The 16,765-nt window shown below is 36.6% G+C and overlaps 1 protein-coding gene across 6 annotated transcripts in view; it reads right to left on the bottom strand.

The window, feature by feature from the left end:
- ABHD17B (abhydrolase domain containing 17B) overlaps nucleotides 1-16,765 on the bottom strand; it is an 85,545-nt gene that overhangs the window by 39,882 nt on the left and 28,898 nt on the right. For 4 of the 6 annotated variants that reach the window (XM_017949924.3, XM_009188935.1, XM_017949925.3 and 1 more), the window contains 2 exons: nucleotides 6,931-7,400; nucleotides 2,432-2,611 (listed from right to left, as the gene is read on the bottom strand). In XM_017949924.3, the coding sequence (XP_017805413.1) occupies nucleotides 2,432-2,611; nucleotides 6,931-7,397 (647 nt within the window). In that variant the 5' untranslated portion in view covers nucleotides 7,398-7,400. Of the gene's footprint in view, nucleotides 1-2,431; nucleotides 2,612-6,930; nucleotides 7,401-8,590; nucleotides 8,940-16,437; nucleotides 16,508-16,765 lie in introns of those variants that run through there. The other 2 variants (XM_017949923.2, XM_009188934.4) reach the window with 2 other exon arrangements.

The raw sequence follows: 16,765 nt of genomic DNA, 5'->3' as shown, positions 1-16,765 counted from the left end.
CATTTCAAGTATGCGCTAATTTCACTTTTTGCACTCACTATATTCTTTCTCCTAGTCTCCTACTAAAATGATAGCAAAATGTTTTATGTTTTTGTTCTTGTTTGAGGATAAAGATACAAAAACAAAGAGAATGTACTAAAATATAATAAAATGTTGGAGCTGGAAAGATTAATGTGTGAAATAATTTATCAAAAGGAGAGAAGAAAACACAATTTTAGGCAGATAGACCATAAAGTGATGAACGAAACCAATTTATACCACAGAATACCCCAGAAAGTTAAGGAATTACCATGGTGATGAAGGGGGTGACTGAAATATACAGGATTTTTTCAAAGTCTGTGTAAGAAAGTTAGCCTCCCCTTCCCAGTTCCTTTTGCCTGTTCATATACCCGGAAACTGTCTGCCCCCAAGACTGGAATGTCTGTGGACTAGAAGACTCCCAGAGTTTAGAACAGAGGTATCATAGAGACAACGGACACATATGCATTTACATACTGGCTACTATGAACCCATTTTCCCTATGTGGCTCCCAGAATGCTGGTAGTCAGGCCACTGTCCTCCAGGAGGGACTTTTAGAAAGAGCCTTCTTTGGAGATTATATCAGAGCAGCCCTTTAGTTGATCTGCTAAATCTTGATTGCCAGCTTATATGTAAGAGTAAAAAGTTGATCAGTTCCTTTACTTACATATAAGCAGGCAACCAAAAGTTATCAGACATGAGAGGAGAACACTTCAAATAACACAGGAATCAAAACAAACACTTTTTTAAAAAAAAAACACTTGGCAACTTGGAGGAGACAGAAACTACACAGACAAACAATTCTTTTTAAGAACCCTTAGAGAAAGATATTATAAATAACATAAAATGAAAATGGAATTGTGACAAGGAAAAAACCATCAATGAAATAATCTAAGGCTGCATTTGGTAAGAATAAATACTTGGGTTTACTATCTGCTGTCAGAAAGAGGTTCAGCGGTAGAGGAATTAAAACTTGAATAAAAAAAGAAATATATTATCTTTTTCAAACAGTTTATTTTTATTTTTTGAGACAGGGTCTTGCTCTGTCACCCAGGTTGAAGTGCAGTGGCACCATCTTGGTTCACTGCCATCTCTGTCTCCCAGGTTCAAGGGATTCTCATGCCTCAGCCTCCCGAGTAGCTGGGATTACAGGCGTGCATCACCACGCCTGGCTAATTTTTGTAATTTTAGTGGAGACAGGGTTTCACCATGTTGGCCAGGCTGGTCTCGAACTCCTGGCCTCAAGTGATCCACCCACCACGGCCTCTGAAAGTGCTGGGATTACAGGCGTGAGCCACTGTGCCTGGCCAAACAGTTTATTTTTAGTGTTGCTCTCTGCTGGTGCACCAGAAATGAAAGAGGGAGCTAGACAGAGATATAAGTTGGCAACAACACTGATATAGGGATACTCAGATACATCCCTATCATTTTTACCATTCAGCTAGACAGAGGCAGTGTAATGCCTATACCTACATTACCTGAAACAAAAACAAACCCAAAATAAAATAAAAACCCAAACACGCCCAGTTTGCCCTTGTGATAAGATCATGTGTTCACATACTTTCCCTACTAAAGTGATCCATTACTGGCTAGTGATGAAAATAATGTGTTTTTAAAATAATCTTTGCTATTCTTTATAAAGAACCATGTGATGACTTTGCCTTAGGCCCATCGGCCATTCACAAAAAAATCCTTTGTATTGTTGCCAATTGGAGAAAGGAAAGAAAACTAAAATTTGCCAGCTTATTTCTTGTCTTCTACTTCTTTGAGAAAAATAGTCCATTAATTTTTTCCAACTATGAAGAGTAGGTGGGAACTACCTCCTGTCTTGAAAAGTATGAAGGAAAAGTAGCTACTTTTCTTTCAAATACATCTAAGTATGTTGGCGGGTTTTGTGGCAGCAACACTTACTAATCTAGTTAATTTAAGATTCAACTTTTTTCAATTCACTTTTGTAAATTAGATATCATTAATCAGATATTTACTCATTTTAACCTCTACTTGTTCTTCTCTAACATCAAGTGTTTCACTGGATGGCACCATCCATTAGCACCTCAAGGCAGAAACATGGTAGTCATGTTCAAGTTTTTCTCTTTAGCATCCTACGTCCAAGTCTGACACTCAGTTCTGTCAAATTTATCTTTCAAACTCATTCCCTTGTCTCCAATACTAGTGCCACCACCTGAGGTGTAAGGCCCTCAGCAATTTTCATCTGGATTACCGCTCCTCAAACATTTCAGCCTTCTGACTGGTCACCAGCTAATACCCTCTTTATAAATTAATTTTTCATAATGTACATGTGCTAATATATGTAAAATAGAAACTTATGGTTGAGTGATGTCATGAATACTTTAAATGATGAAAAAATTCCTAAGTTTCTTGGAATTGAACTATTTTGAACACTGCTACTTACTTTGGGAATGCATCAAAACAGTAGGTCTTCTTGGTGTCAGGAAAGGCAACTCGCATTCCCGAGGTCAGAGGAGAATGAAGAATAACAGCAGCACTCTCATATCGAGCAGCAAGATCCACAGACGGTACTGTCCCTATACTTTGGCCATATATAATCACATTTTCAGGGCGAATGCCATATCTACAAAGTTCAGGCATTAAAAACAAAAAAGTTGGAGTGGCATGAAATGTTCCATCATTCCAAAGGATTTGATCTTAGAATAAGACAATGTCAACTAATCCATTTTTTAAATTTAAGTTTCTTGGCTATTACTGTTATTTTTAACATTACAATAAAGTCTGTATCATCAGTTTATTTCATGTGTTTCTATTTCATCTTTTGGAAAAATAATTGCTGAGGTATTTTAAAATTTCAATCTTAAGAAATAAATTTATTAAATAATTTATTACACTATAGTATTTCAACCTAGCATACTGTTGACTGAGCTTGGGGCATATCACTAATATTTTAATGAACTGATGTTGAATGAATAGGTCATATTTATTTTCTGTTCAATGTAAGAAAAATTATTTATTTCTCCACACATCAGGAGCAGCTCATTTTAATTTCCAAAACTGGTCATATTGATGAACTGTTACATATAGTTACGGTATGAAATGAATAAACTATATGTATGGTTTTAGTCAAGGGCAAATTATGATTTTATGATTTTTCTTAAAGTTTGTCTTTCCTTAGTTGTAGAAATGGACTAATGGTTGAAAAGATAAAAAAGAATTCCAAACACCACATGGTCCAGTTATTTATGAATAGACTTTATGCTAAAATCTCAAGGTACTATTTTAATCCCTTTAAAATGGCTGCAGGTTTAAATAGATGAAAACTCATTGACTCAATAAATATTTATTGGGTACCTAGTATGTTCAAGGAACTGCTTGCTACTTGTCTACAGTATAATCATCCCAAAAGTAAACTACTGCAAGTCCAAGTGCAGTGCTACCTGAGCTAATGAATGTGGGGTTCAAGGTTACAGTGACATTAAATACAGCTTTCCACTTAGAAGGCAGACAGCAGTCACTCTGGCAGCTAAGACCACAACAGCTTCTTTTGGAAATCTTTTGCAAACGTAAAATATCTTTCTGAGAATCTGAATATTCACCAGGAAAGAGCGAGGCAAACTGTCCCTGTGTTCTCTTCCAGGGGCATAATACTATTTCAACTATACAGGTAGTAACACAGGTCTCCCCACATAGTTTCTTCAAGTCAGGACTACACAAGCATTTGGAAAGGACACAGAAAGTGGGGCTCTGTCTACTCCAAATTGACTCTAAATATTAGCAAACTCAGAAAAGCTTTTTTCTTTACAACAGACCTAGTTGCACATATTTCAAATGAATGAAGAAATTAGGAGAATGAACATTTGCAGCATAACCACAATTCTTGAGGTTGCATTGTTGCTGTCAGCTGAATATCAGTATTGTTGGTGGCAATCATGAAATTTGGGCTACAGCTAGCAATGACAATGCTTGAGGATAGAGTTGCAGAGGTAGCTGACAATTAAGCATTAGGGGACTCACAAGAGTAACAACTGCCTAACAGTATGAGCTAGAAAGAAGTTTAGAGACCATTTAATATAGACTCCAGCTGCCTAATGAGCAGACCTTCAAAGTCACCAGTAGGTGACAGCTCTATAATTAGAACTCAGGTATACTGACTACCAGGTTCAGTGTTTTTTACCTCTGAAGCCCACAGATGAGGAGCTCAAGGACTTTGTGGGAAAGGTGCACAGTGAATGCCAGGCCCTGAGTTTCTTTTGGTCCATCAGAAGGTCAGAAATTGGAGTTATTACGGATATCCAATTTTCCCAAAAAGGACATCATTAAACAAATTTAAGTTTAAGTTTATTTAAGTTCATTATTTATTTTCTCTCTCCTGGTTACTTAAGTCCTAACTTTTAATCAGGTAAATAAAATAAAAGGCATGTCTTCTAATCACACACATTTCATTAGATGACAGAATTCCAGAACTGGAAAAGATCTTGGGGATCATTTAATTCAATCTCTTCATTAAACAGATGAGGAAACACAGGCTCAGGGAAGTTACATTTCCTAAAGTACCTACACTTATGAAACTCTTACAACTATATTTTGGGTTCAACATGAAAGAAAACAGAAGTCTAAAATTCTAAAATGTAAGTGCTAAAATAGTATGTGGGATTATTGGTGAAATCTGCCCATTCCGCATTAACACTGGCTATCAAATATGTTAAAAAAATTAATCAAGACTGAAAATCATTTTTGAAAGTTTTCTTCAAATTGATAAATGCCAAGATTCAAAAAAAAAACCAGTAAGTTGACCACTTAAAAAATGGGATTTTTTTCACAAAGACACAGAACACTGAACCCAATACTAACATGTTTTGTTTGAGTAAAGCGACCCTTTTTTGTTACTGGGAAGCACTAATAATGAAGGCTATCAGTTTTAACTTAGCACCCTTTAAAACTTCATTATTCCACTGAAGTTAAACTTTAAAAGTGTGAACTTTATCGCTCAATAAAGTTATTTTAATTATAATACTTTCTTACAGTTATTATACGTTATTCAACTGGCTGGCTCTAAAAAGTGGGCACTCAGGTTTTGTTTGTTTTAAGGCCTGATGTAACTCATATCAATATACCTAAAAAGATTTTTATTTAAAGCAGTTTTTAAGTTTATCAATTAGACAATAATTTTACCATCCCCCATCAACTCTACCTACTACTTGCCATCTTTTTTTCCTTATTCCCCATATTTATGTTTTTATATAATTCCAATTGATTTCAAGAATCCCTTTTATGTAGAACTTTGCTATGAGAGCATAACTTTACTACATTTCTTTGGAGGGAAAAATAATTTTAAAGATTTTTTATATATCTTTAATATTATTAACTACTTCATTATTATTAAAATTGAGGAAATTCTTCCTGACTAAATCAAATCTTTAATATTTAAACATTAAATTAGAAAGAGTAAGTTTTGTTTATATCCTATAGGTTCAGTCAAAAACATTCTGGAAGTCAGATGTTTTATTTTCATATAATATAAAGAACAGCCTATATTAAGGTTATCTGTTTATTGTACACTAACCTAATAATACACTGAAGTCTACCAAATTGTGATTTTTCAAGAAAAACGTTTAGGTATCTTGGCTACTAGAAAAGATTAATGCAATTTCTAGTTCCCCAAAATGTATGCTGCTATATAATCAAAGAATAACTGAACAGTAAGAAAATTTTATTAAACAATTTATCATAACATTAAATTTTTTTTGAAACAGAGTCTCACTCTGTCACCTGGGCTGGAGTGCAGTGGTGTGATCTCGGCTCACTGCAACCTCCGCCTCCCAGGTTCAAGCGATTCTCCTGCCTCAGCTTCCCAAATAGCTGGGATTACAGGCACCTGCCACTGCACCCAGCTAATTTTTGTATTTTTAGTAGAGACGGGGTTTCACCATCTTGGTCAGGCTAGTCTCGAACTCCTGACCTTGTGATCCACCTGCCTCGGCCTCCCAAAGTGCTGGGATTACAAGCATGAGCCACTGCGCCCAGACATTTTTGTATTTTTAGTAGAGATGGGGGTTTCACCATGTTGGCCAGGCTGGTCTCAAATTCCTGACCTTGTGATTTGCCTGCCTTGGCTTCCCAAAGTGCTGGGACAACAGGCGTGAGCCACCGCACCCAGCCTAAAATTTTTTTTTAAACTTGATACCATCTCTCTCAATTTTAGCAGTGAAGAATATAAAGTAAAATCTCATTTTTATAGAATGAATACTTGAAAGATAGTTCCAATAAGGTATCTTTAAGTTGTACCTCTCAAGAAGTAATCACATAAAATAATGCAAATCTTGGCTTAGGATTTTAATAGAAAGCAATCCAGCCTCATACTGTTGATGATAGATCAAGTGAATAATTAGCTAAGTCAGTATTTTCTCTCATTGCCTTGAAAGGCTGCAGCTTTGAATAAACATTTTTTTATATCACACTCCAATAAGAAAGCTTACAAAGCAAAACATTTGTCACTGGATTTATTTATTTTTTTAACTTTTTAAGAGACGAGGTCTCACTCTGTCACTGAGGCTGGAGTGCAGTGGCACGATCATAGCTCACTGCAGCCTCAAACTCCTGGCCTCAAGTGATTCCCCTGCCTTAGCCTCTTAAGTAACAACGACTACAGGCATGCACCATGGACATCCAGCTAAGGATTTAAGTGAAAAAAAAAAAAATCATACATATATACATGTATTAATGTAGACAAACCTGAAACTGTCTTTAAAAACTTTGTTTTGCTATTATGTGAAATTTAAAATTGCTGTCTAAAATATTAATTATTACAGGAACATAAAAGTAAACATAACCTCTATATAGCAGTTATGTATAATAAAAACAGCTTTTACTCTATTCTTACACATGGTATTTTTAGCTAACCACCACGAGTATGAAAAATGATTTCCAACTACAATTTACCTTGTCCTAAGAGCAAGCCAAGCAGCTTCAATGTCTGCATAGAGGTTCTTCTCTGTGGGTTTCCCGGAACTTGCACCATATCCAGAATAATCATATGAGAATATATTACAATTAATCCGTGATCCTAGTCCTATGTAAAAGCTGCTCATTTGACCAAGATCAACAGCATTTCCATGTGAGAAGAGTAAAGTGTATTTCGCATTGGGTGAGCAACGTACAAACATACAGGCAATTCTGTTGCCTTTACTGGTTCTAGTCATGAAACACTCAATAGCATCTTTTTCTCTAGAAGAATACTGCCAGTCTGCTCGTTCAGATAGATGTAAAGTCCAACGGCTTCCGCTTTCATCACACATCAGTGTGTAAGTTGGATCAGGTGGCAAAAATGCTAATTTTGAAGCAATTTTCCCTGGACAAGGTGGACAGCAGAAGAGGCAACATAGTTCACTAAATGAAAGATTATTCATGCTCTGAAAAACAAAAGGAGATAGTAAATATTTTAATAACTGAATGTAGATTCTACATTCTCATACAATAAAAAGTTAAAACAAAGACAAGGGTAAATTTTATTGGTGGTTAATGACTATTACTATTTTAGGTATGATTCCAAACAGATTTTTGGCTTCTTTCTTTTCTTTTTTTGAGATGGAGTTTCGCTCTTGTTGCCCAGGCTGGAGTGCAATGGCACGATCTCAGCTCACCACAACCTCCGCCTCCCGGTTCAAGAGAATCTCCTGCCTCAGCCTCTGGAGTAGCTGGGATTACAGGCATGCACCACTACACCCAGTTAATTTTGTATTTTTAGTAGAGATAGGGGTTTCTCCATGTTGGTCAGGCTGGTCTTGAACTCCTGACCTCAGGTGATCCACCCATCTCGGCCTCCCAAAGTGCTGGGATTATAGGCGTGAGCCACCACGCCTGGCCTTTGGCTTCTTTCTCGAGGTACTTTAAATCCTGGGGTGAGGCAAATATTCCTGACCAGCAGACAGACTCAAACACTATATGACAGGTTTCAAATAGCAGTGATTATTATCTCATTTAACAAAAATGTCAAAAATGATAAAGGTAATATTTGCCATTTCTTTACAAATAACACTGAAGGTATGACATATCTTTAGTGTAGTCTGTAGTTTCTATGTAACTCAGCAAAACTTCTCAGAACCTCATGGAGAAGCTAGGGATTTAGCATAAAGTGAATACATAATAATAGCATTTATGAAACTATTTGTCAGACATTGTACCAAATGCTCTATGTGTATTACTTTGTTTAATTCTCAAAACAACTGTGTAAGTTGGCATGAGAAAGGAAACTCGCACAAGATGAGGCAGTGCTGGAGCCAGGATTTGACCCCAGGCTGTCACTACACTATGTTACTGGGCTATACTGCCCTCACAGATTCAGAACACGCTCAGAATACTATCACTTTGGTCACAGTGCCAGTGGTCCAAATAACCTATAGAACATTAAAGTGTATGTTAAGTATGCATGCATGCATGTATGTATGTAATTACTGCCCAAACTAAAAAGGCTATAATATAAAGTTTATTGTGGAAAAAAGGTAAAATCTACTAAAGGTAAACTTTTCTAAATGTTTGGAAGAGAAAAAGTACAAAGTTTAAAGTTAGGAAGCTGGGGTAAAATCCTAACTCTAACACTTACCGTTTACCAGCTGTATGTCCTTGGGCAAACTATCTCTTTGACTCTCATTTTCTTCATAAGTAAACAAGGCCAATACCTACACTGAAGGACTTGGTTGTGAATATCAAATGTTGGTGTAGTGAAGGTCTATCATACAATGAGTGATGGGCATATCATCACACTTTAACTGACGGACAAAAAATTAATTAATACTTGTTTGTTCTATCAGTATTTCCTTCCATCTTGTCCTTTTTCAAACTCCTGTCTCTTTTTAGCAGAATTAGGCCATTGCTTAGTTCCAGGGAAAAGGCATTTAAAATTAACACCTTACAGGTTTGGTGGCATCCAATTTTCTCCAAAAAAAAAAAAAAAAAAAAAAAAAAAAAAAAAATCTAAATATAAGAATAGGAAAAAAAAAAAGTACATTATTATACCAAAAATGGGATGAAAACAACTCAAGAGAGTGACTAAATGGTTGAGAATATCTGGGGGAAAAATGCCCTTTTCACTCACTAAAAATCGAATATATCCTATAAAGTTCAACATAAATGTGTTTATAAGCAGCAGCAGAAAAAAGCACAGGAAGAGAGAAACAAGGGTAGGTATAATAACATAAAAGGCAAGGGAATAATAAAAGGTGAGGGAAGGGCAGAAAAACATCTTGGATATTAGGAAATGCTTTAATTGCTTTCTACCTTTATTCCTTTTTAGCCTTCAAAATACTGCCTGAATAAGTTAATGGCTTACTCTGGTTGGAATAAGAAATAGGACAGAAATAACAACTAGGTGTCATCTGCCACCTTTAATTGAGGGCTTCCTGAAGTGTTGTGCTGAGAATGATTCTAAGGCATATGCAGGGCTTAGCCGCCCAATGATATGTGATAAATTAGTGACGTTTACTATAGACTTTGGCTACAAATTTACTATCCTGGTCAGGAGGATAAAGTGCCTGTTGAAGAAGATGGAAGTGAAGGCACTCAAAGGGTCTGTTCCAGAGGAGGAAATGACCTGCAGAAAGATGATGAGGTACAAGGTATAATATCAATGCTATTTGTTTAGTATCAGTCTATGGTTATTTCTCAACCCCAATGACCTCATATACCATTGACTGCTGAGCCACAATAGCCTTTTTAAAAGCTTAGTAAGTAAATGGTACATATCTAGACTATAATCTTATAACTTATCTCTTAGCCAGAAAAACTTTTGTTGTTGTTTTTTGATTGTTTTTTGAGACGAAGTCTCACTCTATCGCCTAGGCAGGAGTGCAGTGGCGCGATCTTGGCTCACTGCAACCTCCGCCTCCCACGTTCAAGCGATTCTCCCGCCTCAGCCTCCCCAGTAGCTGGGATTACAGGCACACACCATCATGCCCAGCTAATTTTTGTATTTTTAGTAGAGATGGAGTTTCATGATGCTGGCCAGGCTGGTCTCGAACTCCTGACCTCAAATAATCTGCCTGCCTTGGCCGCCCAAACTGTTGGAATTACAGGCGTGAGCCACCGCACCTAGCAGAAAAGCTTTTATAAACTATAATAAACAACTTTTGAAATAAACCTGGCTGGTTGAACACATATAAGGCTGTGAAGAAGCTTCTGGGGATGAACACCAAAGGAAAGAAGCAGAAAGGAGAAAAACTGCAGTGCCAGGGTCTAGTTTAATGACAGCTTCACTTCCTTAATGCTGACAGAATGATTCCCTCTTCCACTGCCCAAAAGTCAGATAACTGGGGCTTATTTAATGACAACAGCTTGCAAATGATCACTTTCCAAAACAGGCCTGGTATAGGACAGCGACACAGACCTACTCTCAAAATTTAATTGAATAATGTAAGTCTGAAAATTTTCACAAAAAGTATAAACAAAACAAACAAATCTACATTTTAGTATAGTGTGAGCAAGTTACTGAAGAAAAATATTTTATTCTGTAAAAAAATATATATTTTATATATAATATATAATTATTTATTTATAATATATTATATATTTTATATATTTACATATAAATTATATATATGTAAAACTGAAATAGCTTGTTAAACGTAGATAATTTCAAGTCCAACTTGTTCTTATAAAACTCATGTAGGGCCGGGCACAGTGGATTGCCTGAGCAGTAACAGCTGAAAAGCACATCAGTGAGCTAAAAGATCAGGCTGAGTAATTTACAAATATGGAATTTTTTGTGTGTGGGAATTAAGAGATAGAAAACAAGAAAATTTAATAGATAATAAGAAGTAGAAATATCACTAACTGTACTATAGAAGTTCCAGGAAAAAAATAAAGGAGAAAATAAAGATAAGACTATCCAAGAATTTCTCAGAATTAAAGGGGGAAAAACAGACTGAAACACCTCAAAGTGTACCAAAAAACAACAAACTACTTACAAATGAACATGATCAGATGAACATATGACTTTCAAATATCAACACTGGAAGCCAAAAGACAATGAAGAGATAATTTTAAGCTAAAGAAGAAATCAAACTTTTAACCTAGTACTGTACACAGAACAAAAATACAGTTTTAATATGAGGATAAAGGTATCTGGGCTGGGTGTGGTGGCTCACTCCTGTAATCCCAGCACTTTGGGAGGCCAAGGTGGGAGGACCACTTAAGCAACATAGGAAAACATTGTTTCTATCAAAAAAAAAAAAAAAAAAAAGAGAGAGAGAGAGAGAGAGAGAGATCTGCAGGCCCACAAAAACTTGTAAGACTTAACCAAATCAAGTCTCTCTTTGAAAAACCCCAGCAAGGAGGAAAGGAGATAAATCCAAGGGAAGGCCAGGCACGGTGGCTCACACCTGTAATCCCAACACTTTGGGAGGCCGAGATAGAAGGATTGCTTGAGCCCAGGGTTCAAAACCAGCCTGAGCAACATGGCATAACTCCATCTCTATAAAAAATACAAAAATTAGCCGGGCATGGTAGTGTGTGCCTGTAGTCTCAGCTACTGGGGTGGCTGGAGTGGGAGGACTGCTTTGAGTCTGGGAGGTCGAGGCTGCAGTGAGCTGTGATTAAGCCACTACACTCCAGCCTGAGCTACAGAGTGAGAGCCTGTCTCAACAATAACAACAAACAAAAAACCCCCAAACCCCAAGGGAATTCTATGAGATATCTGAGATATGAGAAATAAAGGAGAATAGTTAATACAATGTTTTTTGTACAAGTGAGCAATGGAAGCAAGGAGGGTGAAGACAACAAAGTATATCCCTAAAAATCCAGAATAAAAACTTTGGTGAATATGCATATGAAGAGGATTGACAAAAGAGGTACTATTTAAGAGGTAAAAATGTGCTGGGGTACCTGACTTGTTGAGAATGCTACTGATACTGATAAGCTTAAGACACAGAAGAAAAGCATGAATATAAGCATGACTCTTAATAAGTCAGACATAATCATCAGAAAAATGATAGTGCAGGGCACATCTAAAAGAGTTATAATTATCCATTACAAAAATCTAGCTTTAAATATTAGTGTTCAACTTAAGGAGAGAGTAAGCACAAAGAAACAAGAAAAAGAAAATTAAAAACAGATATCAACACAACAAAGAACAAAAAGCAATGGAAAACCAACAGCCGATTTTAAGAAAAGGCTTCCACTACTACTAATAGCAGATAGTATTAACTGAACACTTACAAAGTGTCAGGCACTATTCTAAACACTTGTCACACACTAATCCTTTCAACAATCCTCTGCTTGTAGGGACTATTACTACACCCATTTTGCAATAGAGAAAACAGAGGCACAGAAGAGTTATATAAGTTGCCTAATGTCACAAATATGATCAATGGAACTGATACGTGACAGAATGACTATGTAACCCAAACTCGTAACTATTGTTTTGTAGAAAGGGTACTCAGACAAGACTGATCACAAGAAAGAGATAAGCAAAATAAACAAAATAATGTACTAAAGGAAAAAGGACTTTGAGCTACAGACATAGTTTCTAGAAATGAAAGAATATCATGTGTCAATAAATAACCTAGACAAAATTCATGCATTTCTTAATATAAAAGTACAAAATTGGCACAAAGGCTAGGATATGCAAATAACCATGAGAACTTCAAATGGAAATTAAAGACCACCTTCATTTAAAATACTTTAAGTGAAGTTATTCCAGAAAATGAATGCTGCTCAACAATTGCTTTCTGAAGATATTATAACTTTACCCCAAAACTTAGAACTGTAAATAAAACTGTAAGTCCATTTCACTTTGAACATGCATGAAAAAAACCTTAAAAACTTTAAAAAAAAGAAACATGTAAAGTATATATAAATACAAAATACAAAATCAAACTGAAAGACAAGAATGATAAATCTTCCAATGTTAAACCAAAGTAATTCACATTAATGAACAAAAGAAAAAAAATCACATGGTTTTCTTAACAGATATACAGGGACAAAACAATATGTTTGGTAGATGATGTAATCACCTTGATAGAAAACCAAAAGAATCTGGAAAGTATTAAAACAAATGAGAATTCTCAGCAATTTTGGCAAATGCATGAACTTAGGGAAAGTTGGTACAGTTCAATGTTAGCTAGCATTAAACAACTAAAACTATAGTTAAAAAAATAATAAATAAGATCGCACTCACAACCAAAACAACTATCTAGGAATTAATATAAAATAGAATGTAGAAAACCTTTATGCAGAAAAATTTTAAATAAGAACATTAAAAAATGAAAAGAATGACTTAATAGCATTGAGAATGTCAACTCTCCAAAAATGAAAATTTCAAGGTAATTCCCATCAAAATTCCAGCAGAAATCTGAGTAACTCAAAAGTGATTATAAAATTTACATAAAAGCATAAAGGTCTACAGAAAATAATAATAATTAAGAAAAATGACTCCTCCACTTATAATCAAGAAAAACAAAATGCAGAGAATTCATACGGGACCTCAAGGAACCCACAACAGCCAAATCAATCTTGAAAAGAAAAACTAAGTTGGAGGATTCACACTTTCCAATTTCAAAACTTATAATAAAAAGCAACAGTAATCAAGAGAGAATGGTATTGGCATAAGGGCAGACAAATATATCTAAGGAATAGAACTGAGAATCCAGAAATAAACCTGACATTTATGGTCAGCTGATTTTTGACAAGAGGGCCAAAACAATTCAACGGTGAAAGAAGTGTTTTCAACAAATGGTGCTAGGGCAACTTAATATCCACATGCAAAAGAATTAAATTTTACTCTTACTTCACACCAAATACAAAAACCAACTCAAAATGAGTCAAAGACTAAATGTAAGATCTAACTATGAAGTTCTCAGAAGAAAATATAGGCATAAATCTTTGTGACCTTGGGTTACAAAATGTTTCCTTAGAAAAGATACTGAAAGCACAAGTAACAAAGCAAAAAAAAAAAACAGATAAATCAGACTCCAAAATTAAAAACTTTTATGTTTCAAAAGACACAAGGATAATGAAAAGACAACTTACTGAATGTAAGAAAATACAAATAACCTTTACAATTCAACAATAAAAGGACAGCCGGGCTCAGTGGCTCAAGCCTGTAATCCCAGCACTTTGGAAAGTTGAGGTGGGCAGATCACGAGGTTAGGAGATCCCTGCTAACATGGTGAAACCCTGCCTCTACTAAAAATACAAAAAATTAGCCGGGCATGGTGGCATGTGCCTGTATTCCCAGCTACTTGGGAGGCTGAGGCAGAAGAATCACTCGAACATGGGAGGCAGAGGTTGTAGTGAGCTGAGATCACACCACTGTACTCCTGAGGAACGGAGCAAGACTCCATCTCAAAAAAAAAAAAAAAAAACAATAAAAGGACAACCCAATTAATAAATAGGCAAAGGGATTTACAGACATTTCTCCAAAAGATATACAAATCGCCAATGGGCATGTGAAAAGATGCTTAACATCATCAGTTATTAAGGAAATGGAAATCAAAACCACAAAGAGATACAGCTTCATCTCCATTAAGATAGTTATAATCAAAAAGACATAATAATAAAGGTTATCTAGCAGGTGGAGAAATTGGAACCCTCATACACTGCTGATGGGAAGAAAAATGGTACAGTCACATTAGAAAACAGTCTGATACTTCCTCAAAAACTTAAACAGAGTTGCCACTTGACAAAGCAATTCTATCTCAAGAGAAAGGAAAACCCATGTCGACACAAAAACTTTTACGTGCATGTGCAGCATTATTCACAATAGCTGAAAAATGTAAGCAATCCAAATGTTCACCAACTGATGAATGGATAAACAAAATGTAGGCCGGGCACAGAGGCTCACATCTGTAATTCCAGTACTTTGGGAGGCCAACGTGGGCGAACCACCTGAGTTCAGGAGTTCCAGACTAGCCTGGCCAACGTGGTGAAACCCTGTCTCTACTAAAAATACAAAAATTAGCTGGTGTGGTGGTGCATGCCTGTAATCACAGCTACTTGGGAGGCTGAGACGGAAGAATTGCTTGAACTCAGGAGGTGGAGGTTGCAGTGAGCTGAAATCGAGCCACTGCACTCCAGCCTGGGCAAAAGAGTTGAGATTCCATTTCAAAAAAAAGAAAACAAAAACAAAACAAAATGTAGTATATATACCCATAAAAATGGAATACTATTTGGCAATAAAAACAAAATACTGATGCATGCTACAATATGAACTTTCAAAACACTCTGCTACATGAAAGGGGCCAGCCATAAAAGAGCTTTTTTTTCCCCTTTTCTTTTCTTTTCTAAGAAAACAGGCTCTCCTTTTGTCGCCCAGGCTGGTGTGCACTAGTGTGACTAAAGCTCACTGTAATCTCCCAAACTCCTGCACTTAAGTGATCCTCCCACCTTCGCCTTGCAAGTAGCTAGGACTACAGGCATGCATCACCACACACGGGTAATTTTTAAAATTTTTGTAGAGATGGTTCTTAGTAGGTTGTCCAGGCTGATCTCTAACTCCTGACCTTGAGCATCCTCCTCCTCAGCCTCCCAACATGTAGGGATTACAGGCAGCCACCATGCCTGGCCCACAAAAGACCATTTATCGTATGGTTCCATTTATACAAAATGTCCCAAATAGGCAAACCTATGGAGACAGAGGGTAGATTAGTGGTTGCCTGGGGATAAGGAGAACAGGAGGGATGGAGAACAATAGCTAAAGGGTAACAGGTTTCTTTCTGGGGTAATGAAAATATTCTGAAATTGATTTGGGTGACTGTTGCACAATTCTGTGGATATATATATTAAAAACATTGTCGGGCGTGGTGGTTTACACCAGTAATCCCAGCACTTTGGGAGGCTGATGTGGGCAGATCACGAGGTCAGGAGTTCGAGATCAGCATGACCAACATGGTGAAACCCCATCTCTATTAAAAATGCAAAAATTAGCCAGGCGTGGTGGTGCATGCCTATAATCCAAGCTACTCAGAGGCTGAGGCAGGAGAATCGTTTGAACCTGGGAGGCGGAGGTTGCCATGAGCTGAGACTGTGCCATTGCACTCCAGTCTGGGTGACAGGGCGAGACTCTGTCTCAAAACAAACAAACAAACAAAAAACATTGACTTATACCTTAAATATTTGAGTGTTATGGTATGTCAATTATATATTAATAAAGAAGTTACCAGAAAATGTCTATAAAGAGCAAAGGTGTATACACACACACACACACACACACACACACACATATATATATATATTTATTTGTGGGGTAGGTGGGAATTTTCCATCCCAGATATTAAGACACAATGCACAAAGTCATAGTAATAAAGATAGAGTGGTGCTGGTACAGAAACAAATAGACCTAGTAACATAGCTTATGAATGAACCCCTATGTGAATGGGACTAGGGACTGACACAGTTGGTGTCTCAAAGCAGTAGGAAAGGATGGATTCTTTAGTAGATTGTGCTGGGAAAACTTACCACATGGGGTAAAGTGGTTGGATCCCTACATCATGGAATACAGAAAGCAAATTCCAGGCAGACTACAGACCTAAAGAGCAAAACTAATTTTTACACAATCCACAAAAGACAAACATTGGTAGATTTAACTTCATTCAAATAAAGGATTTCTCTTAAATGAAACATGTCAGGGCAGGCATGGTGGCTCACGCCTGTAATCCTAGCCCTTTGGGAGGCCAAGGCAGGTAAATTACATGAGGTCAGGAGTTCAAGACCAGCCTGGCCAACATGGTGAAACCCCATCTCTACTAAAAATACAGAAATTAGCTGGGTGTGGTGGCGTGTGCCT

The sequence above is a fragment of the Papio anubis genome, chromosome 13 (genome assembly GCF_008728515.1).
Source record: "Papio anubis isolate 15944 chromosome 13, Panubis1.0, whole genome shotgun sequence".
Lineage (NCBI taxonomy): Eukaryota > Metazoa > Chordata > Mammalia > Primates > Cercopithecidae > Papio > Papio anubis.
This window is presented reverse-complemented; position numbering and strand designations above follow the sequence as displayed.